This window comes from Crocuta crocuta, unplaced genomic scaffold, assembly GCF_008692635.1.
Source record: "Crocuta crocuta isolate KB4526 unplaced genomic scaffold, BGI_CrCroc_1.0 scaffold149, whole genome shotgun sequence".
Lineage (NCBI taxonomy): Eukaryota > Metazoa > Chordata > Mammalia > Carnivora > Hyaenidae > Crocuta > Crocuta crocuta.
The window spans coordinates 1421928-1440238 of NW_027551561.1; the positions used below are offsets into that span (position 1 = coordinate 1421928).

The following is an 18311-nucleotide window of genomic DNA, read 5'->3' on the forward strand; positions in this document are numbered from 1 at the left end:
CAACTTTACTGAATTCCCTAAGTGCCTTTACCCCATTCTGATTAAATTGGTGTATTTTTCTTTCATAGATCTCTGACCTAAATTAGTAGTTCTTTCTAGCTCTTTTCCTCTGTCCTTCTTTTTCTGTCTCTCTTTTATCCTAGTTGTCTTTTAGCGTCACTTTCTCAGTTTTCTGTGTCCTCTATCAGTAATTTGGTGAATCTCAAGAATTCAATGAGAACATGCTTGTGCACAGTGCTTTGCTAGGTGCTCTGAGTGATGAATATATGATATGATTTCTGCCCTGAAAAAAAGTGTTGAGAAGACAAGTGAGGTGTGTAGACAGTGATACAAATTAGACTTCATAAAATGTGATGTGTTGATTGTTAGATGCATCGTTATTTTCTGGACCACTAAGAAAGAATATGTGAATTATTATAAACGAGACATTATGGTAGATACTGATTGTGAGTTGTATCTCAGAGATGTTAAAATATGAAAAAAGTCATTGTAGAATCGACAAAACACCCTAAAATCAAGTGAGTGGTATAGACTGAGATTAGTATGGATTGGAATAATATTAAAAATAGCCCCCATTGGGGGCACCTGGCTGGCTCAGTCAGTAGAGCATGCAACTCTTGATCTCAGGGTTGTGAGTTTTAGCCCCACATTGGGTGTAGTAGAGATTACTTAAAGATAAAATCTTAAAAAACAAACAGCCCCCATTTAACTGACTGTAATAGTATGTCAGATATTCTCTTAAAGTGTATGCATTATATGAATTTTAATCTCTTCGGGAGCTGTATGACATTCAGGAGATGTAAACATCTCCATTTTACAGATAAGAAAACCTCGAGGTTGATTTCTTTCAGGTTATACCTAATAAATGGCAGGACCAGTTCAAACTCGGGCAGTTGACCTCGGAATGTGTACCTTTAACCATGCTAGCTGAATCCAGGATGCAAGCGTTTTTTGTTGTTGTTGTTTGTTTGTTTAAGATGTAAGTTTTGAGGAATGAGTTAACTGGGGAGAGAGAGAAGTTAGTATTCTAGAAGCATTTTGAGACAGAAAAAAAGGGAAAAGTGTATGTGAACTTGGAGAGAGAAAAGGTTTTTGACATTCCTTCTCCCTTTATTTCACAGTTTTTTTTTCCTTTCTGACCTCCCCTTCTTTTACTACTTTTCCTTAATAACTGGTTATAAAACAGACTTGAAGTATTTATTTGGTGAATTCATTGGGTAATAGTTTACATTTCCCTTCCTCAGTAGAGTCAGTGTGGTATAGTGAAAACTTGAACTTAGGAATCAGATGGACCAAGGTTCATATATTGGCTTAGCTGGGATTTGGCTTGGAGACCTTGTTGGACTAGTTTTGTTGTTAGACAACAGTCTCCTAGAGCTTCCATCTCTTCATTTCTAAACAGGAATAATAATGCCTAGGGGCAGTATCCTTAAGTTTAGAGGTAAAATGTATAAAGTGATGGTCACTTGTCTCACTGTGCTTAATTAGTGATGTTGCCATTGTTGTTTATAATTTTTTAAATAATAATTAGGGAGTTGAACATTTTCTTTTTATAAAACCAAAAGGTAACTGGATTTTATATTTCATGAGGCTCTTCATTCTTTTCTCTCCTTTGTGAGCACTTGGCTCATAAGATATAGTACTGTGCAAGAGGAGATCTCTGATATAGTTGCCATGGCTTCTCCCACAGATAGCATTCTCATTTTCTTATTGAAATTCCTCACAGCCTGGAGAGTTAGTAATTTTCTAGGTCAGCTGACTCAGGCTAGACTCAGAAAAAGAATTGGTTGACTCGATGTCTCTGGCCTCTTTCTGCAGAGGAGGAAGCTCGATGCTGTTTATTACTATATGCGCAGTTTAGCTGCCAGCAACCCTATCCTGACTGCCAAGGAGAGTCTCATGAGCTTGTTTGAAGAGACCAAACGAAAGGTGAGTGGGGATGCAGGCAGACTCATTCCTTCCTAAAAGAATGTGTTTCTCTTAGTGCCTCTGTGTCCTCAGGGGAATGACTTATAATGTCCTCAAGGGATTCCATTGGGCTGTGCTGATGGAGTCAGTCAGCCCCTATGCAGAACCAAATTCATCTTTAGGAAAGTTCTCCAGGGCCCTTGGGTGTGCATCTTGTTTATGGAATTAATAATGCCTATGAGACAAAGCAGATGATACTTTGCTACTTTGCGACTATAGCAGAGTCTTTACTTTTTATAGCCCCCGGGCAACAAACTCAGGTGAGGTGAGTGCCTCTTTTTATTAGCTGAATTCCAGGAGAGTCTGAGCTTATGTGTTTGTATATTGTACAGGCAGAACAGATGGAAAAAAAGCAACATGAGGAATTGGAACTGAGCCCTGACCAATGGCGGAAAGGAAAGAAGTCTACTTTCCGGCATGTTGGAGATGACACCACTCGCTTAGAGATCTGGATCCATCCATCACATCCTCGGTCCTCCCAGGGCACTGAGTCCGGGAAGGATTCTGAGCAGGAGAATGGACTGGGCAGCTTGAGCCCAAGTGATGTAAGTTGCTGAGGGTGATCTAATGAGCAAGACTAAGTAAACACGGTGCCCCAGTACATGCAACTGAGAGGCAGTACACAGACATTTATCATTAATCACAGGGAACGTAAATCACTTCAGGCTCTCTGATGTCATCTCTCACCTCCAGCTACACTTCTTTCTCTTTATTATATGCTTCCGTCTCTCACCACTATGTGGCACTGTAGAATTTAGTAAAACTAGTTTTTCTAGAGGAAGATTTACTTAGTATAAGATGAGAATTTTTTGCTGCTTTGGGTTTAGAGTCACCAGTGTGATGCTTTCAAATTCTGTTGTGATTTTGTGAAGTTAGAGACAGAGAGCATAGTTGGAAAACTGCAAATGGCTGGTTCATTGTACCTTGAGAGTAAAGTTCATGGTGGAGTGAATGATGGGGTGAGCTGGGACCACATCTTAAAGGGTCATGCAATAAATAATTTGACCTTTATCCTGAAGACAGTAGGGAGCTATTGAATGTTTTATATAAGCAAGTAACTTGTCAGATACACATTTTAGAAATATAACTGGCTGCTTTGTGAAAAGCTTGGAGAAGGGTAAGATTAGCAATAAGAGGGGCGCTTGGGTGGGCTCAGTCGGTTAAGCGTCGGACTTTGGCTCAGGTCACGATCTCACGGTTGGGTTCATGGGTTCGAGCCCCACGTCGGGCTCTGTGCTGACAGCTAGCTCAGAGCCTGGAGCCTGTTTAGGATTCTGTGTCTTCCTCTCTCTCTGACCCTCCCCTGCTCACACCCTGCTCACGCTGTCTCTCTCTCTCTCTCTCAGAAATAAATAAAAACATTAAAAAAAAAAAAAGAAATAAGAATAGGAATTTGCTGCAATAATCCAAATAAGATGTGAAAAAGATCTGAACCAGGAAATAGCTCTGGAGATGGAGAGAAGTGAACAGATATACAATATATATTAATGAGGCAGAATCCAAAGGACCTGATTGGACATGGGGAGCTGAAGGACAAGAGGAAGTCAAAAGTAATACCTATTTAGGTGTTTCTGGCTTGGGAACTGGGTGAGTACTGGTCTATTCCTTGAGATAGGAAATAGAGGTAGAGTTGGTTTTAGGAAAAAAACAGTGAGTTTAGTTTTGGACATGCTGGAATTTCTGTAGGACATTGAAGAGAGATTTAAAGGCTAACATATCTAAAGCTGGGGGAGTGTTCTAAGTTAGAGATGAAGATATTTGAAGGCATCCCCTCATAGATGGAATTGAAGTCATGAGACTAGGTTCAGTCTCTAGAAAAAAAAATGATAAATAGGCTGAAGATCTAAGAGAGGAAGGAGATTGATGGCAGGAAGAGGTCCTTGCAGAGGGTTGGAAGGGAGTGGAATCTGGAGCACAAAGGCAGGGATTAGCCTGAATGAGGGTGAGAGATCCTTCTTCCTTATGCTTGAGGGAAATGGAATCAGGTAAGTGGGGATCAGGTAAGTTTGTGGGTATTGGAAGAGAAAGATGAGGGAGAGGCTTTTTGATGTTTACATTTTTCTCTTTGAAGTTGGAGACATGGTTGTCTGCTAAGAATGAATCAAATGTAGTAGGATAGGAGGACTTTTTCGGGGTTTAATTTAAAATTGCCATTTCTGGGGCGCCTGGGTAGCTTAGTCGGTTAAGCGTCCGACTTTCGCTTAGGTCATGATCTCGAGGTTCATGGGTTCGAGCCCCGCGTCGGGCTCTGTGCTGACTGCCAGCTCAGAGCCTGGAGCCTGTTTCAGAGTCTGTGACTCCCTCTCTCTCTGCCCCTCTCCTGCTCACGCTGTCTCTCTCTCTCTCTCTCTCTCTCTCTCCTAGACATAAATAAAACATTAAAAAAAAATTTTTTTTAAAAATAAATAAAATTGCCATTTCTATTTTTGTGTCCTTCTTTAGCTCTTTTCTGCATGACTTGGAAAGGAGACATTGCTTATGAATGAAACTTCCAGTTTGCCATGTGCCATGATTTGCATGCGGTGCTTCACGGGAGACTCTGCAGGCAGACTCTCTCGCTGTTGCCTTCTTCTAGTTCGGATATTGCAGCCCCAAATTGGAAGCCTATTTGAATTAGAGAGAAATTGTTCTATTGGGTTAGCTCCACTGTCTGTCTGTAAAATGAAAGCAACAGGGCACCTGGGTGGCTCAGTTGGTTAATAAGCCTCTGACTTTGGCTGAGGTCATGATCTCCCAGTTCGTGGGTTCGAGCCCCGTGTTGGGGTCTGTGCTGACAGCTTAGAGCCTGGATCCTGGAGCCTGCTTCCGATTCTGTGTCTACCCCTCTCTTGGCCCCTCCTCTGCTTGTGCTCTGTCTCTCTCTCAAAGATAAATAAACATTAAAATAAGCATAAATGCCACTGAGAAAGCAGCAACAACAATTTGAGAAAGCATTTTATGGCTTTCTTTGACCTTGGCCTCAAGGTTGGGGAGGATCCTTTGTAAAAGTTAAGGTTGTAACTAATATTCTATAGATCTCTCCCTCCCATTGTGCTTCATTGATTTTTAAGTAATGTGTTTATAAGCTTATATTTTTATTTTTATATGCATCTCAGAGAAGGCATTTTCAGTTTATGGGCTGTCATTAGATCTATTAAGTTTTATTAATTATTTTATTTTTAATTTTACTAATAATATATGAATTATTTTTAGTAGAAATTTCAAATAATTGAAGATATAAGTGGAGTGAAATGGTCATTTCTTTTTGAAACTATTCATGAAATTGTTTATATATTTTTAGCCTAATTATTCTTGGGGAAATACTTTCCTTAATTTCTCTTAAATTTATATCTGTGAGGTTGGGCTTTTAGTTTGAAACTACCAACACCAGGGGAAGAAGTCTGCAGTTTCGTAGCTCTTCACTTATCCAGCCAGGAAATGGCCCTTCCTTTTTTCACCTGCTTTCTCAGACTCAAGTCTGCTTCCCATATTTTTTTTTTAGAGAAGGCCCTCAAAACTTGGCTTGGTCTCTCCATTCCTTATCCCCAATAAGAAGTGGGGATTTATTCACAAACATCTGAGTGATTAGGCATTAGGGATACAGATAGAGATTAAAACAACCAAAAATGATCCTTAACCTCAGGGAGCATTCAGTCACATGGGGAAGACAGAAACATACATATGTGATTATAGTGCAGTGTGCCAAGTGCTGTGATAAAGGGGAGCATGAGAGGCTACAGGAAGCACAGGCTCAGGGCACCTAATCTGGGCGGGGTTAGGGAAGGCTGCATGAAGAGGCATTTTGCAGCTGAAGGGCGATGTAAGGCCATTTCCACTCTGACACCTGAGGCTTGGGAACTGTAGGATGGCTGGAGGCTATATTATATATATATATATATATGCTTTTCTCCATTTCCACTACCACCATCCTAGTCCAAGTTCTCATCAGTAATCCACAGACTTTTGAAAAAGCTCCTAATGGTCTTTTCACATTGTTGGTCCTCCTTTGGCATTTCTTTTTATTTTTTCTTTTATTATTATTTTTTAATTAAACATTTTTTAAGGTGTTTTGTTTTGTTTTTGAGAGAGGGAGTGAACAGGGGAGGTGCAGAGAAAGGGGGAGAGAGAGAATCCCAAGCAGGCTCCATGCTGTCAGAGCAGAGCCCGATGCGGGGCTCAGACCCATGAACTAGGAGATCATGACCTGAGCTGAAACCAAGAGTTAGACACTTAATGTACTGAGCCACCCAGGCGCTCCTTATTTTACTATTTTTTAATGTTTATTTATTTATTTTGAGAGAGTGCATATGCATGCATGCAAGCAAGAGGTAGGGACAGAGAGATACGAGAGAGAGAATTCCAAGCATGCTCCACACTATGAGTATGAGGCTCAATCCCACGGACCATGAGATCATGACCTGAGCCAAAATCAAGAGTCAGAGGCTTAGCTGACTGAGCCACCAGGCACCCCAGGCCTTTTTTTAGATAGTAACTTAAGTGAGTTTCCAGATACACATTTCTGATTGTCACTTCCCTGCTTGAAAGTCTTCAGTTGTTTCTGTTTGCTCTCATAATCTGGTTCAAAATCCGTACTGTAGTCTACTAGGCCCCATATGATTCGGCCCCTGCAACTTCTGAACATACCTTATACTTCTCTTCCCCCCTACCCTATTGTACTGGCTTGTTCCATGAAGGGCCCAGGGTCTTTTCTGACTCTGGCTATTGCACATTCTCTCTTTCTGCAGTGCTCTTTTCTATCAGTTCCATTCTTTTTTTTTTTTTTATTCTTTTTTATAGTTTATTTTTGAGACAGAGAGAGACAGAGCATGAGTGGGGGAGGGGCAGAGAGAGAGGGAGATAGAGAATCCAAAACAGGCTCCAGGCTCTGAGCTGTCAGCACCCACGAACCGTGAGATCTGACCTGAGCCAAAGCTGGACGCTTAACCGACTGAGCCACCCAGGCGCCCCTATTAGTTCCATTCTTAGCCTTAAATTCTCATTCTAAATATCATTTCCCTTTTCCAGGGAAGCTTTTTCTGATCCCTGAGGCTGGATGTTTCTCCTTTGTAACCACATTTTTAATTAGTAATTTTGGGTACAGTTTTGTTGTTGGTTAAGATCTTTCCCTTGCTGGATGCAAGGCTCTGTGAGATGTCCATATCTAGTTGTTCACTTGCTTTATCCCCAGTGCACACATATACAGGAGTTTAATTAAATCTTAGTTGAGTGTATAAATGAGGGAAGAAACAGTGAGGAATGAGGCTGGAGAAGGTGGGCAAGGGGAGCAGATCCTTCATAAATATGGAGAAATTTGGATGTCAATATTAAGGATTTTAAGCAGCAGGATTTTAAGCTGGGACATAATCAGATTGTATGATGATCCTGTTTTTAGTACTTCTATTGAAACAGGTGTCTTTTTTTTTTTTTAAGGGATTTTTTAAAATTGCAAAAGTAATACCAATACAGACAGCACTGTATCTAAATCAGTGTCCATAAAGTTTACAGTGAGAATTCCTTGTACTCATGCCCTCAGAGACACCACTATGAACTATTTGACGGAGGCCCTTCCAGACTAGTTTTCCAAGCATTTATGTCTGTACACATACACACATACCTGTAGACACATGAAATATAGTTTTTAACAAAGATGGAATGATACTACGCACATGTCCCCTGCTATCTGAAAATAGAGCATTACTTTGAAACCTTTTATAAGTCAAAATGGTGTAAGGCAAAGAAACCGTTGCCATTAATTTATATGGAAAAAATTTTGAACATTCCCAGACCTCCAGAATACCCTCTTTTAGGCTGTTCAGATACCATAAGACACATCTTACTAATGGATGCACAGAATAAACCTAGACAAAGCCCAGATGCTCACAGACACAGCTCAGAGCTCTGGCGGCTTGCTGCTGAGATGCTGAGTGTAGTTCCCAGAGAAGGAACTTGGTGGTGCTACTTGACACGCTGCCCCTGCAGTGGCTCCTTGCAGAACAAATGCTGAATGCTAGGTTCGCTTTTCAGCTTTTTTCATAAAAGCCAAATTCCTCTTTGAATTTCTTTCAGTTAGCAAAAGCGGTATTATTGTAGGTCTTTTGTAAAAACGAAGTGGTACAGCATGAACTTAAGAAAACTAGGGGATATCTGCATATACTAATCTATAGATTGCTTTTTTTAATTATCACTTGGACATACAGTTTTCTTATAATGTAACATACATTCCTAAAATTCACTGTACTATGTAAAATTGTACAGTAGAAACCACAGAGCTTATGGGGAAGATGGGGCTAGGGGCACAGTACTCAAAAATTTCCTCAGTGATGTATTAAAAAAAAAGATATGAACCTAGTAAGGTAGTTATGCAATTTTATATATTATCCATTGATTAAGAAATGAAAAAAATACTGGGGTGCCTGGATGGCTCAGTTGGTTGAGCATTCGACTTCGGCTCAGGTCGTGATCTCAAGGTCCACAGTCCGTGGATTCGAGCCCTGCGTCTGGCTCTGTGCTGACAGGTTGGAGTCTGGAGCCTGCTTCGTATTCTGTATCTTCCTGTCTCTCTGCGCACCCCCCCAACCCCCCTGGTTCTCTGTGTGTCTCTCTCTCAAAATAATAAACATTAAAGAAAATTTAGAAATACAAAAGTACTATTTTTAAATTCAAGAAATAAACTTTGCCTTAAAGAAATGGGCTTCAGAAGGACTACAGCCCCATTCCACTTTTTTTTTTGAGAGGTAGCAAGTGAGTGAGGGGCAGAGAGGGAGAGAGAGAATCCCAAGCAGGGCTCAAGCTCACCCAGTACGGGGCTCAAACTCATAAACCATGGGACTAAGACCTGAGCTGAAGTTGCATGTTTAACCAACTGAGCCACCTGAGTACCCCCTGTTCCACTCTTTTTTTAAAGAGAAGGATCATAGCTTGTGGATTCTTGTGAAGTGTTGGAGGGAAGGTTATTTGGAATTGTATGAGTAGGTATAACATCAGATGTGGGTAGGTGTGGCTTAAAGAAGTTCATACGGTGAACTGCAGTAGCTGGTAGATATTTGGAGTGTGTGTGTGTGTTTTCCTGTGTAGCTTGGTTCAGTCGAGTATAGTTTCCTATGTTCACCCAGTGTTTCTCATGAACAAAATTATGCATAAGGAGATGGAAAATTTGTGTTCTGCTCAAAGTGTACCCTAGTACATTTATCACAGTGGAACATATTTCAAAACATGATTTATAGCAGAACAGACTGTATTTCCACTTGTCCAAGAGTATCTTTTCTTAGTATGTTCTTAGTATGGCTGAATAATGATATTTCATTATGAAGTTATATGTCACTTGCTTAACATATCTGTGTAATTTATATATTTGCTGAGCATTGCTTGTTCATTTTAGTTGTCTTTTTGGGTGATTAGCCTTACTAGGAATTGCTCCTTTGACAATTCCTAGAGAGTTTTTAGCACAAACTACTAAAATTCACATCCATGAATAAGAAACAAAAAGTTTGGCTTCAGGTGATTGTTAGTAATGATAGTAGAGTCCCCACTAGTTTGTTCTCTCTTGGCCAAGCACAGGTTTTGGATCTCTCTCTCTCTGAATGGCTGCAGGAGGTTAGCTTGTGGGTTGTTGGTTTTTAGCCTTGAGATGTGGTTTGGGTTGAACATGCTACCTGGGGAGGGACTGCCAACCTCAACTGTAAATGGCATCCTTTTAAACTAATTGAGACTCCTATTTAAACTCTACCCCTGACAGCTAGGCTACTTACATCAATGTCATGAGGGTCCCAAACATTCTTTACTTAGTGGGTGTGCCTTCTGCTATGCCTCAGGTCCCTTTGGAAATCAGAAAAAGGTACTGCATAGCAAACAGTGAGTTAATTAAGGAGATTATAGCATCAGAGCCATTTTCGCGCGGAAAGGCCAGGCAACTGCTCTGTATCTTGAATGGAATGTAACTTGTGTGTGTTGACTGGGGAAGAATGAGCAAGTGAGAATGGGAGTCGTTGACAGATGTTTGTCTCTCCAGCTTCAGTGAGTTCTCCTGTTTTGGCATGATTTGATTTCCCTTTCCCAGCTGACTGTGGTTACTGTATCTACAACATGTTTGGTGCCATGTGTAGAAAATGGCTTTAGGTAATGAAATGTCATTGTATGTTTCACCAAGCTCTGGACAAACCTTCCTTTGGCCCTTCAGAATGATTTTGGGGTTCACTGTGGACTAGACTTCAGTAGCTTCTTACAGTAATTATTTGGCCTTTCCTTATTTGAATCTCTTGTCTTATTTCATCCACCAAATGATATTGTTTGCCTTGTTATTTTTTTTCCTTTTTGTTCTTCCATTACATTCCAATATTTATTTTATTTCTTTGCATGGTATTTTTTTTTCAGGACTTGTTCATGTCCAGTCCAGAATTTAGTGCAGTTAGTCTTGAGCTTTTGGAGTAGAAAGCTGTCTTCCTAACCATATTAAAGTTTACTTTACCTATACTGTTGTGCCAGCTCTGTCCTAGGGTTGTAAAGATGAATACAACATTGTTAATATCTCAAGGAGTTTACAGTCTAGTGCATGGGTCAGTAAGCCTTTTCTGTAAAAGGCCATATTGTCAATATTTGAAGCTTTGGAGGCTCTATGGTCTTTGTTACAACTACTCACGTCTGCAGTTGTAGTGCTAAAATAGCCGTAGACAGTACCTAACTCAATGAGCATGGCTGTGTTCCAGTAAAACTTTATTTACAAAGACTGGTGGCTGCCTGCCTTTGGCCTGTGGGCCTAGTTTGCCAGCTTCTGATCTGGTGGAAGTAATGGCTATATAAACAGAATGTTTCAGCATACAGTTGGTTATTGTCATTTGTGGTAGTTATGTGCTATAAAGTCACCACAGACACTGAATTAGTGAATACTGAATCATTGCTTCTAAGGGAAAAACAGGATTAGGTTTCTGTGAGCCTCTGGTTATAAGAATTTCATCAAGTGATTAGTACGTAACCTTGTTTTATATAGGTTTCTGTTTAAAGTCACTTTATTTAATATATATTGGTGATTCCTGGCTGGTCGCACAATTACTTGTGCCTGAACAAATACACACATTTTCTCTGTAAGGCACATTCACTGTGACCTTCTTGCACTTAGGAACACTAGACAACATTTCAAGCAGTCTGCTTGGAGGCCATTTTCAACAGTGAAATCACCAACAAAAAGCACACAAATGTGAAAAACATGGCACTAAATAGACTATGAAAAGGGCCCTTGTTTAAGGTACGAGAACGTGAACAAAAAGGCAGAGAGTCACCTTGTTGAACCTCAGCTGGGAACAGATGTATCAGGGAACTTGAATTTTTTGCCACTCTGTGTATGTCCACGAGTGACTGTGAAAGCACCACAGGGATTGATTTAGGTGTTATTAGTAAGTTTTAGCGAGTAGCTGAATTCACAAATATGAAATCCACAAATAACGATGACCATGTATATTGTGCTAAGTGTCATGAGGGAGGTGTGCGTTGGGTACTGTGGAAGCGCAGCAAAGGGCCCTTGGTTCAGTGCAGGTGGAAGCATGGGTGTAGAGAAGAAAAGGAGGAGAGTGACTTTGGAAGACTTCTTGGAAAAGTTAACTAGGCCAAGTGAGAAGAGAATGTTCCAAGTAGAAGGAACAGCATGGGCAAAGGCAGAGGGGGTTCGGCACAGCAGAGGGCTTATAGGTATCTAAACGTATGGTAATTCGGAGGCTCATGTGAGAAAGTTGGAGTAGGAGAGAGACTGAGCCTTCTGCAGGAACACTTTCTTGTTTGGTGCTTTGGTACGTATGGGTAGTAGTCGGTGGGCTGGGCCCAAATAATGTACTTCTGGATGCTGGAAATAATTTGTTTCTGGAATTTCTCATTGTTTACTTGTCCTGTATGCATTGTTAATTTAACAAAAGCAGTACTGTTTTATTCACTAAATTAGGTAGGATGGAAATTGACTGAATTTTTTGTCCTGCAGTTTGTTGATTAAAATTTGAGGGCTACTCTTTTAGACAGTACTTTAGGCATTATGAACTCAAACAGGCAGAAGATATTAGTGATGTTTCTTTGTGTCTTGGTTGTTGGAGGAAATTGCCAATGGCTTTGATTAAGTAGGGCAAACCTCTTTTTCTTTTCATTTTGATATTTTTATTGCCTTTAAAAAGTTGCAAATCCAACATCTTTATTTGTAAAAAATTTGAAAGTGCAGATAAACAGTGTACCATCTAGCGATGACCACTACTAACGTCTTAGGGTTTGCTTTTCCTGCATGTTTACATAGGGCGCAGCACTTAGATTGGAAATGTCTAATGCCCGTTAACCTGGGAAGTCAAAAGAGAAACACCCATGCATAATTATCAACTCAGAACTTGATTGGAAAAATGGTATTCTAATTTTAGAAGTCAAACACAGATACCTGTATCTTGCTATTTATCCCAGTAGCACAATTAGAGTGACACCGTAATGTCCTCCCTCTCCTGTGTAAAGAGAAACTTTTCAAGGCACCTAAATAAAGAACAAGTTCAAGAAAGATTAGACATCTAATAGGACTGATTCTTGTTTTGAAAGATTGAGTATGAAAGGGTCCATTTTATGGGGAAGCATCTTGAACTAGTAATAAATTGGGGCATAACGGCTAATTTGAGGCCCTGTGGGAATAGAAACTTTGTGACTTTGTTTGAAAAGCTGGGTTCTAGTTGGAAAAGTTTCTAGGCAACAGTGTTGGGGTGGCTTCTAGGTCTGTGGGAATAGAGATAAAAAGATCTAGCAGAGGAATGATTGCCTTTTTAAATATTTTGATTAGAGAAATATTTTTTAAAATTTTTTTAGTGTTTTATTTATTTCTGAGAGAGAGAGAGCGCATGAGCAGGGGAGGGTCAGAGAGAGAAAGAGACACAGAATCCGAAACAGGCTCCAGACTCTGAGCTGTCAGCACAGAGCCCTATGCAGGGCTCGAACCCACGAACTGTGAGATCGTGACCTGAGCTGAAGTTGGACACTCAACTGATTGAGCCACCCAGGTGCCCCCAGAGAAGTATTTTTGAATAGGTAAAACGTGTGTGCGTGTATGTATATGTACATATAAATATGGTTCTCTCCCTTTTCTTACATTATTGGTGGCATATCGTACATACTGCTACTCACCTTTGGTGGTTTCCCCCCTTCATATTACTGTTGGACTTGGGAAGTCCTTCCGTGAGTGCTTGCCTACAAGTCTGTTGTATCTCTCGTAGAGGCTGGCAGCGTGATTGATTTCATTAATTTTATCCAGCATGTGATATGTCAGAGGCAGGATAGTGCAGACGTTAACAGCTTGGGCTTTGGGAAGTCCTAAGTTCAAGCCCTGGTTTTATCTATCGGTTATCAGCAGTGACGCTTCGGGCATGAGCTGCAGTTTCTTCATCTGTAAGATGGTGATACTGATAGACTAAATGAGATAATGCATGTGAAGCACAATGAGTCGCATATTGTAACTTCTCATATATTGGTGGTGGTAGTTCTTATTTACATACTTATGTTTTTGTTATGATCTTTTAAACTGTTAGGTTTATTTTTGCCTTTATTACTCTTTCTAATTAAAGTGAACAGTGAGGCTTAATAATTCACAAACTGGCTCTCTAGATGCAGACCTATTTTGTTTGATGTGAGAGTTTTATTTAATAATAACAAAAACATCAAACACACACAAGAGAAAATAATAAAATGAACCCTTGTATACCCGTCACTGGTATTCAACAGTTATCAAGACTTTTCCAGGGGCGCCTGGGTGGCTCAGTCTGTTAAGCGTCCGACTTTGGCTCAGGTCATGATCTTATGGTTCGTGGGTTCGAGCCCCGCTTTGGGCTCTGTGCTGACAGCCAGCTCAGAGCCTGGAGACTGCCTCGGATTCTGTGTCTCACTCTCTCTCTGACCCTCCCCTGCTCATGCTGTCTCTCTCTCTCTCTCTCTCAGAAATAAATAAAAAACATTAAAAAAAAAAAAAAAGACTTTTCCACATTTGTTTTAGCTTTTCCTCATGTGTGCTCTGCCCCTCCCCCTGCCTTGGTTGAAGCATTTTTTAAAACCAACCCTAGATGTCACATCACTGCAACCCTACATATTTCACTTTTGTATACACCTTTTAAAAAATAATAGACTTTTTATTTTGGGGCACCTGGGTGGCTCAGTTGATTGAGAATCTGACTCTTGATTTTGGCTCAGGTCATGATCCCAGGGTCGTGGGATTGAGCCTAGTGTCAGGCTCCGCCATGAGTGTGGAGCCTGCTCAAGATTCTGTCTCTCCTGCCCCTTCCCCCCTCAAATAAAGAAAAAACAAATTTTTTTTAAAGGACTTTATATACCACAGTGCCATTGCCATGTCTGTCTGTGGCATTCGGTATCTGATCCATAACTTCATTTCCCACATTATCTATCAAATGTCTTCTTATATTTGGTTTGTTGAAATCAAGACCTACATGTTATGTTTTATTGTTTTGTCTCCTGTTTCTTTTAATCAAAAACAATTCTGCCTTCCCTTTGAAAAATGTTCTTCATGTTGTAAGCTTGTTAAAGATGCAGGTTAGTTTTCCTATAGAATTCCCACATTCTGGATTTATCTGTTTCTTTGTGGTCTCATTCCCCCTTTCCCTCTGCCCCCCATATTTCTGTAAATGAGAATTAGCTCTAGAAACTTGGTTAGATACAGGTTCATGGGTGGAGCTGTGTGCCTCATTTTGCACTGCATTAGGAGGTGTCTGATTATCTCACTTTTAGTGATGCTAAGACTGATCAAATGGTTCAGGCAGGACAAATGGTGGACTTTTGTTTGTTTTAAAATTTCAATCAGTTGCCAGCTAATTTATAAAAAAAAAAAAATCAAGATCTGGCAACAATTTGCCAGAGCCAAGTATCAGCCCCCCCTTTTAATTGGGCTTGTGTTCTCCAGTTTGCCACACCCTCCAACTCTCCTGGCCTCACACACAGCTCACTTTCGTCACCTGCCTTGCTTCTGTAGGCATTTGATTTTGTGATTGGTGCTTTAAGAGTGCCACCAATGTGGGTTATTGCATTCTAGGTTTTTAAGTTGTTTCTCAGTGATTCTGTTTAGGACTGGCAAGTCCCCCCAGATAGGCCTGATTTTGATTACAGTTTGGAAATGTCTTAATCATTGGACCATAAGTGTTGTTTTGTTGTCTTTTTTGGGGGAGGGGCATAAGTGTTTTTTGCTTGTGTTCACATGATGTTGTCATTGGTGTTGACCCAGAAACTAGTTAGCTGTGTGCCCTGCTACCAGGCTGGTTTACCCTTTGTCCACAGACTAGTACTAGTGAGCTTAAGGAACCTGGAGGTTTCACTTCTGTTTCCTAATGAAATCTGTACCTCTGGGAATGGAGCCCTGCGTACAGAACCCTGGGACCCTTCTTTCCTCAGCATCCTGTTGCAGTGAGACGTGGTGAAAAGCAAGAAGTTACTCTGCCTAAGTGTGTGAACTGAGAAGCTTCAGGCTGTCTTCTTGTTGAGTCTGAAAACCACCCACCAAACTGGTTGATTAGGAATAAACTTTTCTCTTTTCTTGTCTCATGTAATTTTCTCTAACCCCAGGCTTTTTCGTTGTTACCTGAAATCTCTGGCAGAGTGAGAACTTCGTTTCTCTAGGCTTGGAAATCATAGTTTCAGCCTGCAGCTTTGCCTGCTGCCCCTGCCTGAATCTCTTGTGTCCATGTTTCTATGTTTTCAGTTTTTGTTTTTTTCCTTAGAGGTGCATTTGTAAGTTGAGAATGATCATTTTCTTTTGTCTGAATGCATGGCTCTACAAGGCTGGGGAGTACATGTGTATATTTTTTTCCTGCATCCGATTAAGTGTCCAGCGAAGTAAACACTGGCCAGCAAAGGAGCACAGCCTCACTGTGAGAAACCCAGGTCAGGTGGCCCGGGTATGGGGCTTTCACATGCTCAACTTGTTATATTTGTTTGAAGGCTTTCTCAAATTTTTTTTAACTGTGTTTTGCAGGTGGCATTTTCTTCAGCATTTGCCTTGCTTTTCAGTGCCCCTTTGCATAGTTTGTGCACCTGAGCTGCTGCTGCCGCCACCGCCGCTGCCACTGCCGTGCTGAAAAGAAAGCTGTGGTGCGTGGGTGGTACACCTCTAATACCTCCACCTTCCCCTCGCCCCTGCTGCCCCTGAACACAGCTCTAGTTCAGAGCATGGTTTTAGAAGGTATGCTTTCTTAGGCAAGATGACTGGTCTCGTGTCGGAGTGAGTTATAGCTCCTAGAATAGTATTGTGAGCCTTTAGGTTAGCACTTCCAGAACTAGTGCCGTTAGAGAGAGCTCAAAAAAGCTTTTGGCCTCATTTTCCCTGGATGGCATAAGCACTGATTTCATCTAGAGTGAGAGAAGAACGGAGGCTCTGTGCTAAATCTTTGATCTGTGGTAACTTGATTATTTCATTGCCCCATCATTATCAAAGTTGGCTTAGCTTTTTGGCCTTATAAATGTAAAGATGTCCTATCTGCGGGGGGGCGGGGGAGGCGGGACTAGCATACAGTTACGCAAGGTTGCTTTGGGGGTTACATGAATGTCATATCATTTAAGCAGCCCTTCACTTCTGTGAAGTAGTGTGCAGTGTGTACCATACGTCACATTCCTCCACCCTGGAAGCTGTTTGAAAGTGTTTGCCACATAGGATGACAGGAGTTCATAAGGCCTTTTTCTATTAGGCAGGGGCTATAGGTTGGCTCTGTTTTTCTTAGGCCACAAGGAGCAGAACTTGGTGACATTAGTTCAAAGGTAGAACCAGGACTGGGTTTTTCAGATATTGATAATGTGAAGTGTTCTTTGAGAAACAGCCCCTAACAGGCAGGGACTGGAGCTGCTTGCCTGGACCACTGCTGGACCCTAGGGCCGCTGTCTTTGTCTCTTTGTGGTTGGCAGTGAGTGGAAGTTTCTCAAAGTACATTTGGCCCTACCTACAAACCCTTAACGCCCCGTATGACCTCGGTCACCAAACCACTTCAGGGCTTTATTTTTATCCTAGCCGTTTCGTTTCAAGATGTGAGGTTGGTTTCTTTCCTCTAACAGAGCAAAGTTCTCTGGGGGAAGAAACAGAGTGCCAGGGTGCAGTTGAGGCTGGTTAAACACCAAAACCACACTCTTCATCTTTCTGGGCTTGAGACGTGACATAAGCCATGCTGCAAACACCAGCTTCCACACTGTGAAGAAACCATGTCAGATACTGACTTCATTTCTTTTTTGCATTTGTTTTGTTTGTATTTTTAGACAAGTAGAATATGGGGGAAAAGAGGTGTACCTACCTGCCCATTCTGCTTTAGCCAGAAATTTAATTCTAAGAATGGACTCTGTTACAGTCCAGTATTTCCGAGCTTAAGGCTTTTTATCTTCCCCACCATTGTTGATGAGAACTCTCACAACCTACCAGGTCTCAGGAAACCGGATTACCAACATATCCTGTTCGCGTGCATGTGTGTATTCTGTGTTACCCACAGGCCACTTTCCACCCCACGTGACCTTTAGCTACCATCCGGAAAGTCAGGACCCAGATACCAGTCAGAATTTCCAGGCTTTGGTTTGGTTTAGACATTTCAGAAAATGTTAACAGTAGTAATTTAAAAGAGACTTTCTGAGTGGCACACGTAGCGAATAGGAAGTAAGACATCCTGAGAAGAGGGAAAAGGCAGGACCGTTGCTCTTCGAGAAACGTGTTCAAAAATAAACATTCAGGAGAAGACTTGCATGGCGGAGGAGGAGAAGACAGGGGAGAACTGTTTGTTTAATCAATTAGAAGTGCATAAAGTCTGATGTTTAGGTTTCAAGGTTAAATTCTGAAGCTCTCTTTACATTCATTAAAGTTGTGGTATAGGTTATTAAAGTTGTTTACAGCACACCTCATCGCATTTTATTTTAACCAGCCTGTCTCAGTGTGAACAGACTGTGATGAGTCAGGTAATGCTCTAGAACAGGGGTAGATGAAAGACTGCCAGGGGCCTGCACGCTAAGAGTGGTTTGTAGCATTCTTACGTAAAGACTTGTTTAAAAAGAAGAGCTTGTGATAGAGATGTATGTGGCCCACAAGGCCTTAACTATTTATCGTCTAACCCTTTACAGAAAATGTTTGCCCACCACTGTTCCAGAAGCTGGGAAAGGTTGAAGACGGTTAATACAGTGGCGGCCCTTCATTTGGACATTGATGGTTAATAAGGGTGTTATTGCCTTTTTGGGGGACAGTTCTTTGTTTTGTGGGACTGTCACTGCAGGATGTGTGGCATTCCTGGAGCTGCCCACCAGATACCAGTGGTGGCCCCACACATTTCCAAGCACTCCCTGGGAGGAGTGGTACCATTCTTCTGGTTGCAAATCACTGATACAGGAGCTTGGTGACATCA

At 41.2% G+C, this 18311-nt stretch overlaps 1 protein-coding gene across 1 annotated transcript in view; it reads left to right on the forward strand.

Moving 5' to 3' along the window:
- Positions 1-18311, forward strand: part of SMG6 (SMG6 nonsense mediated mRNA decay factor) — a 223765-nt gene that overhangs the window by 11951 nt on the left and 193503 nt on the right. The window contains exons 6-7 of the mRNA XM_077749661.1: positions 1819-1929; positions 2301-2513. Of these exons, the coding sequence (XP_077605787.1) occupies positions 1819-1929; positions 2301-2513 (324 nt within the window). The remainder of the gene's footprint in view (positions 1-1818; positions 1930-2300; positions 2514-18311) is intronic.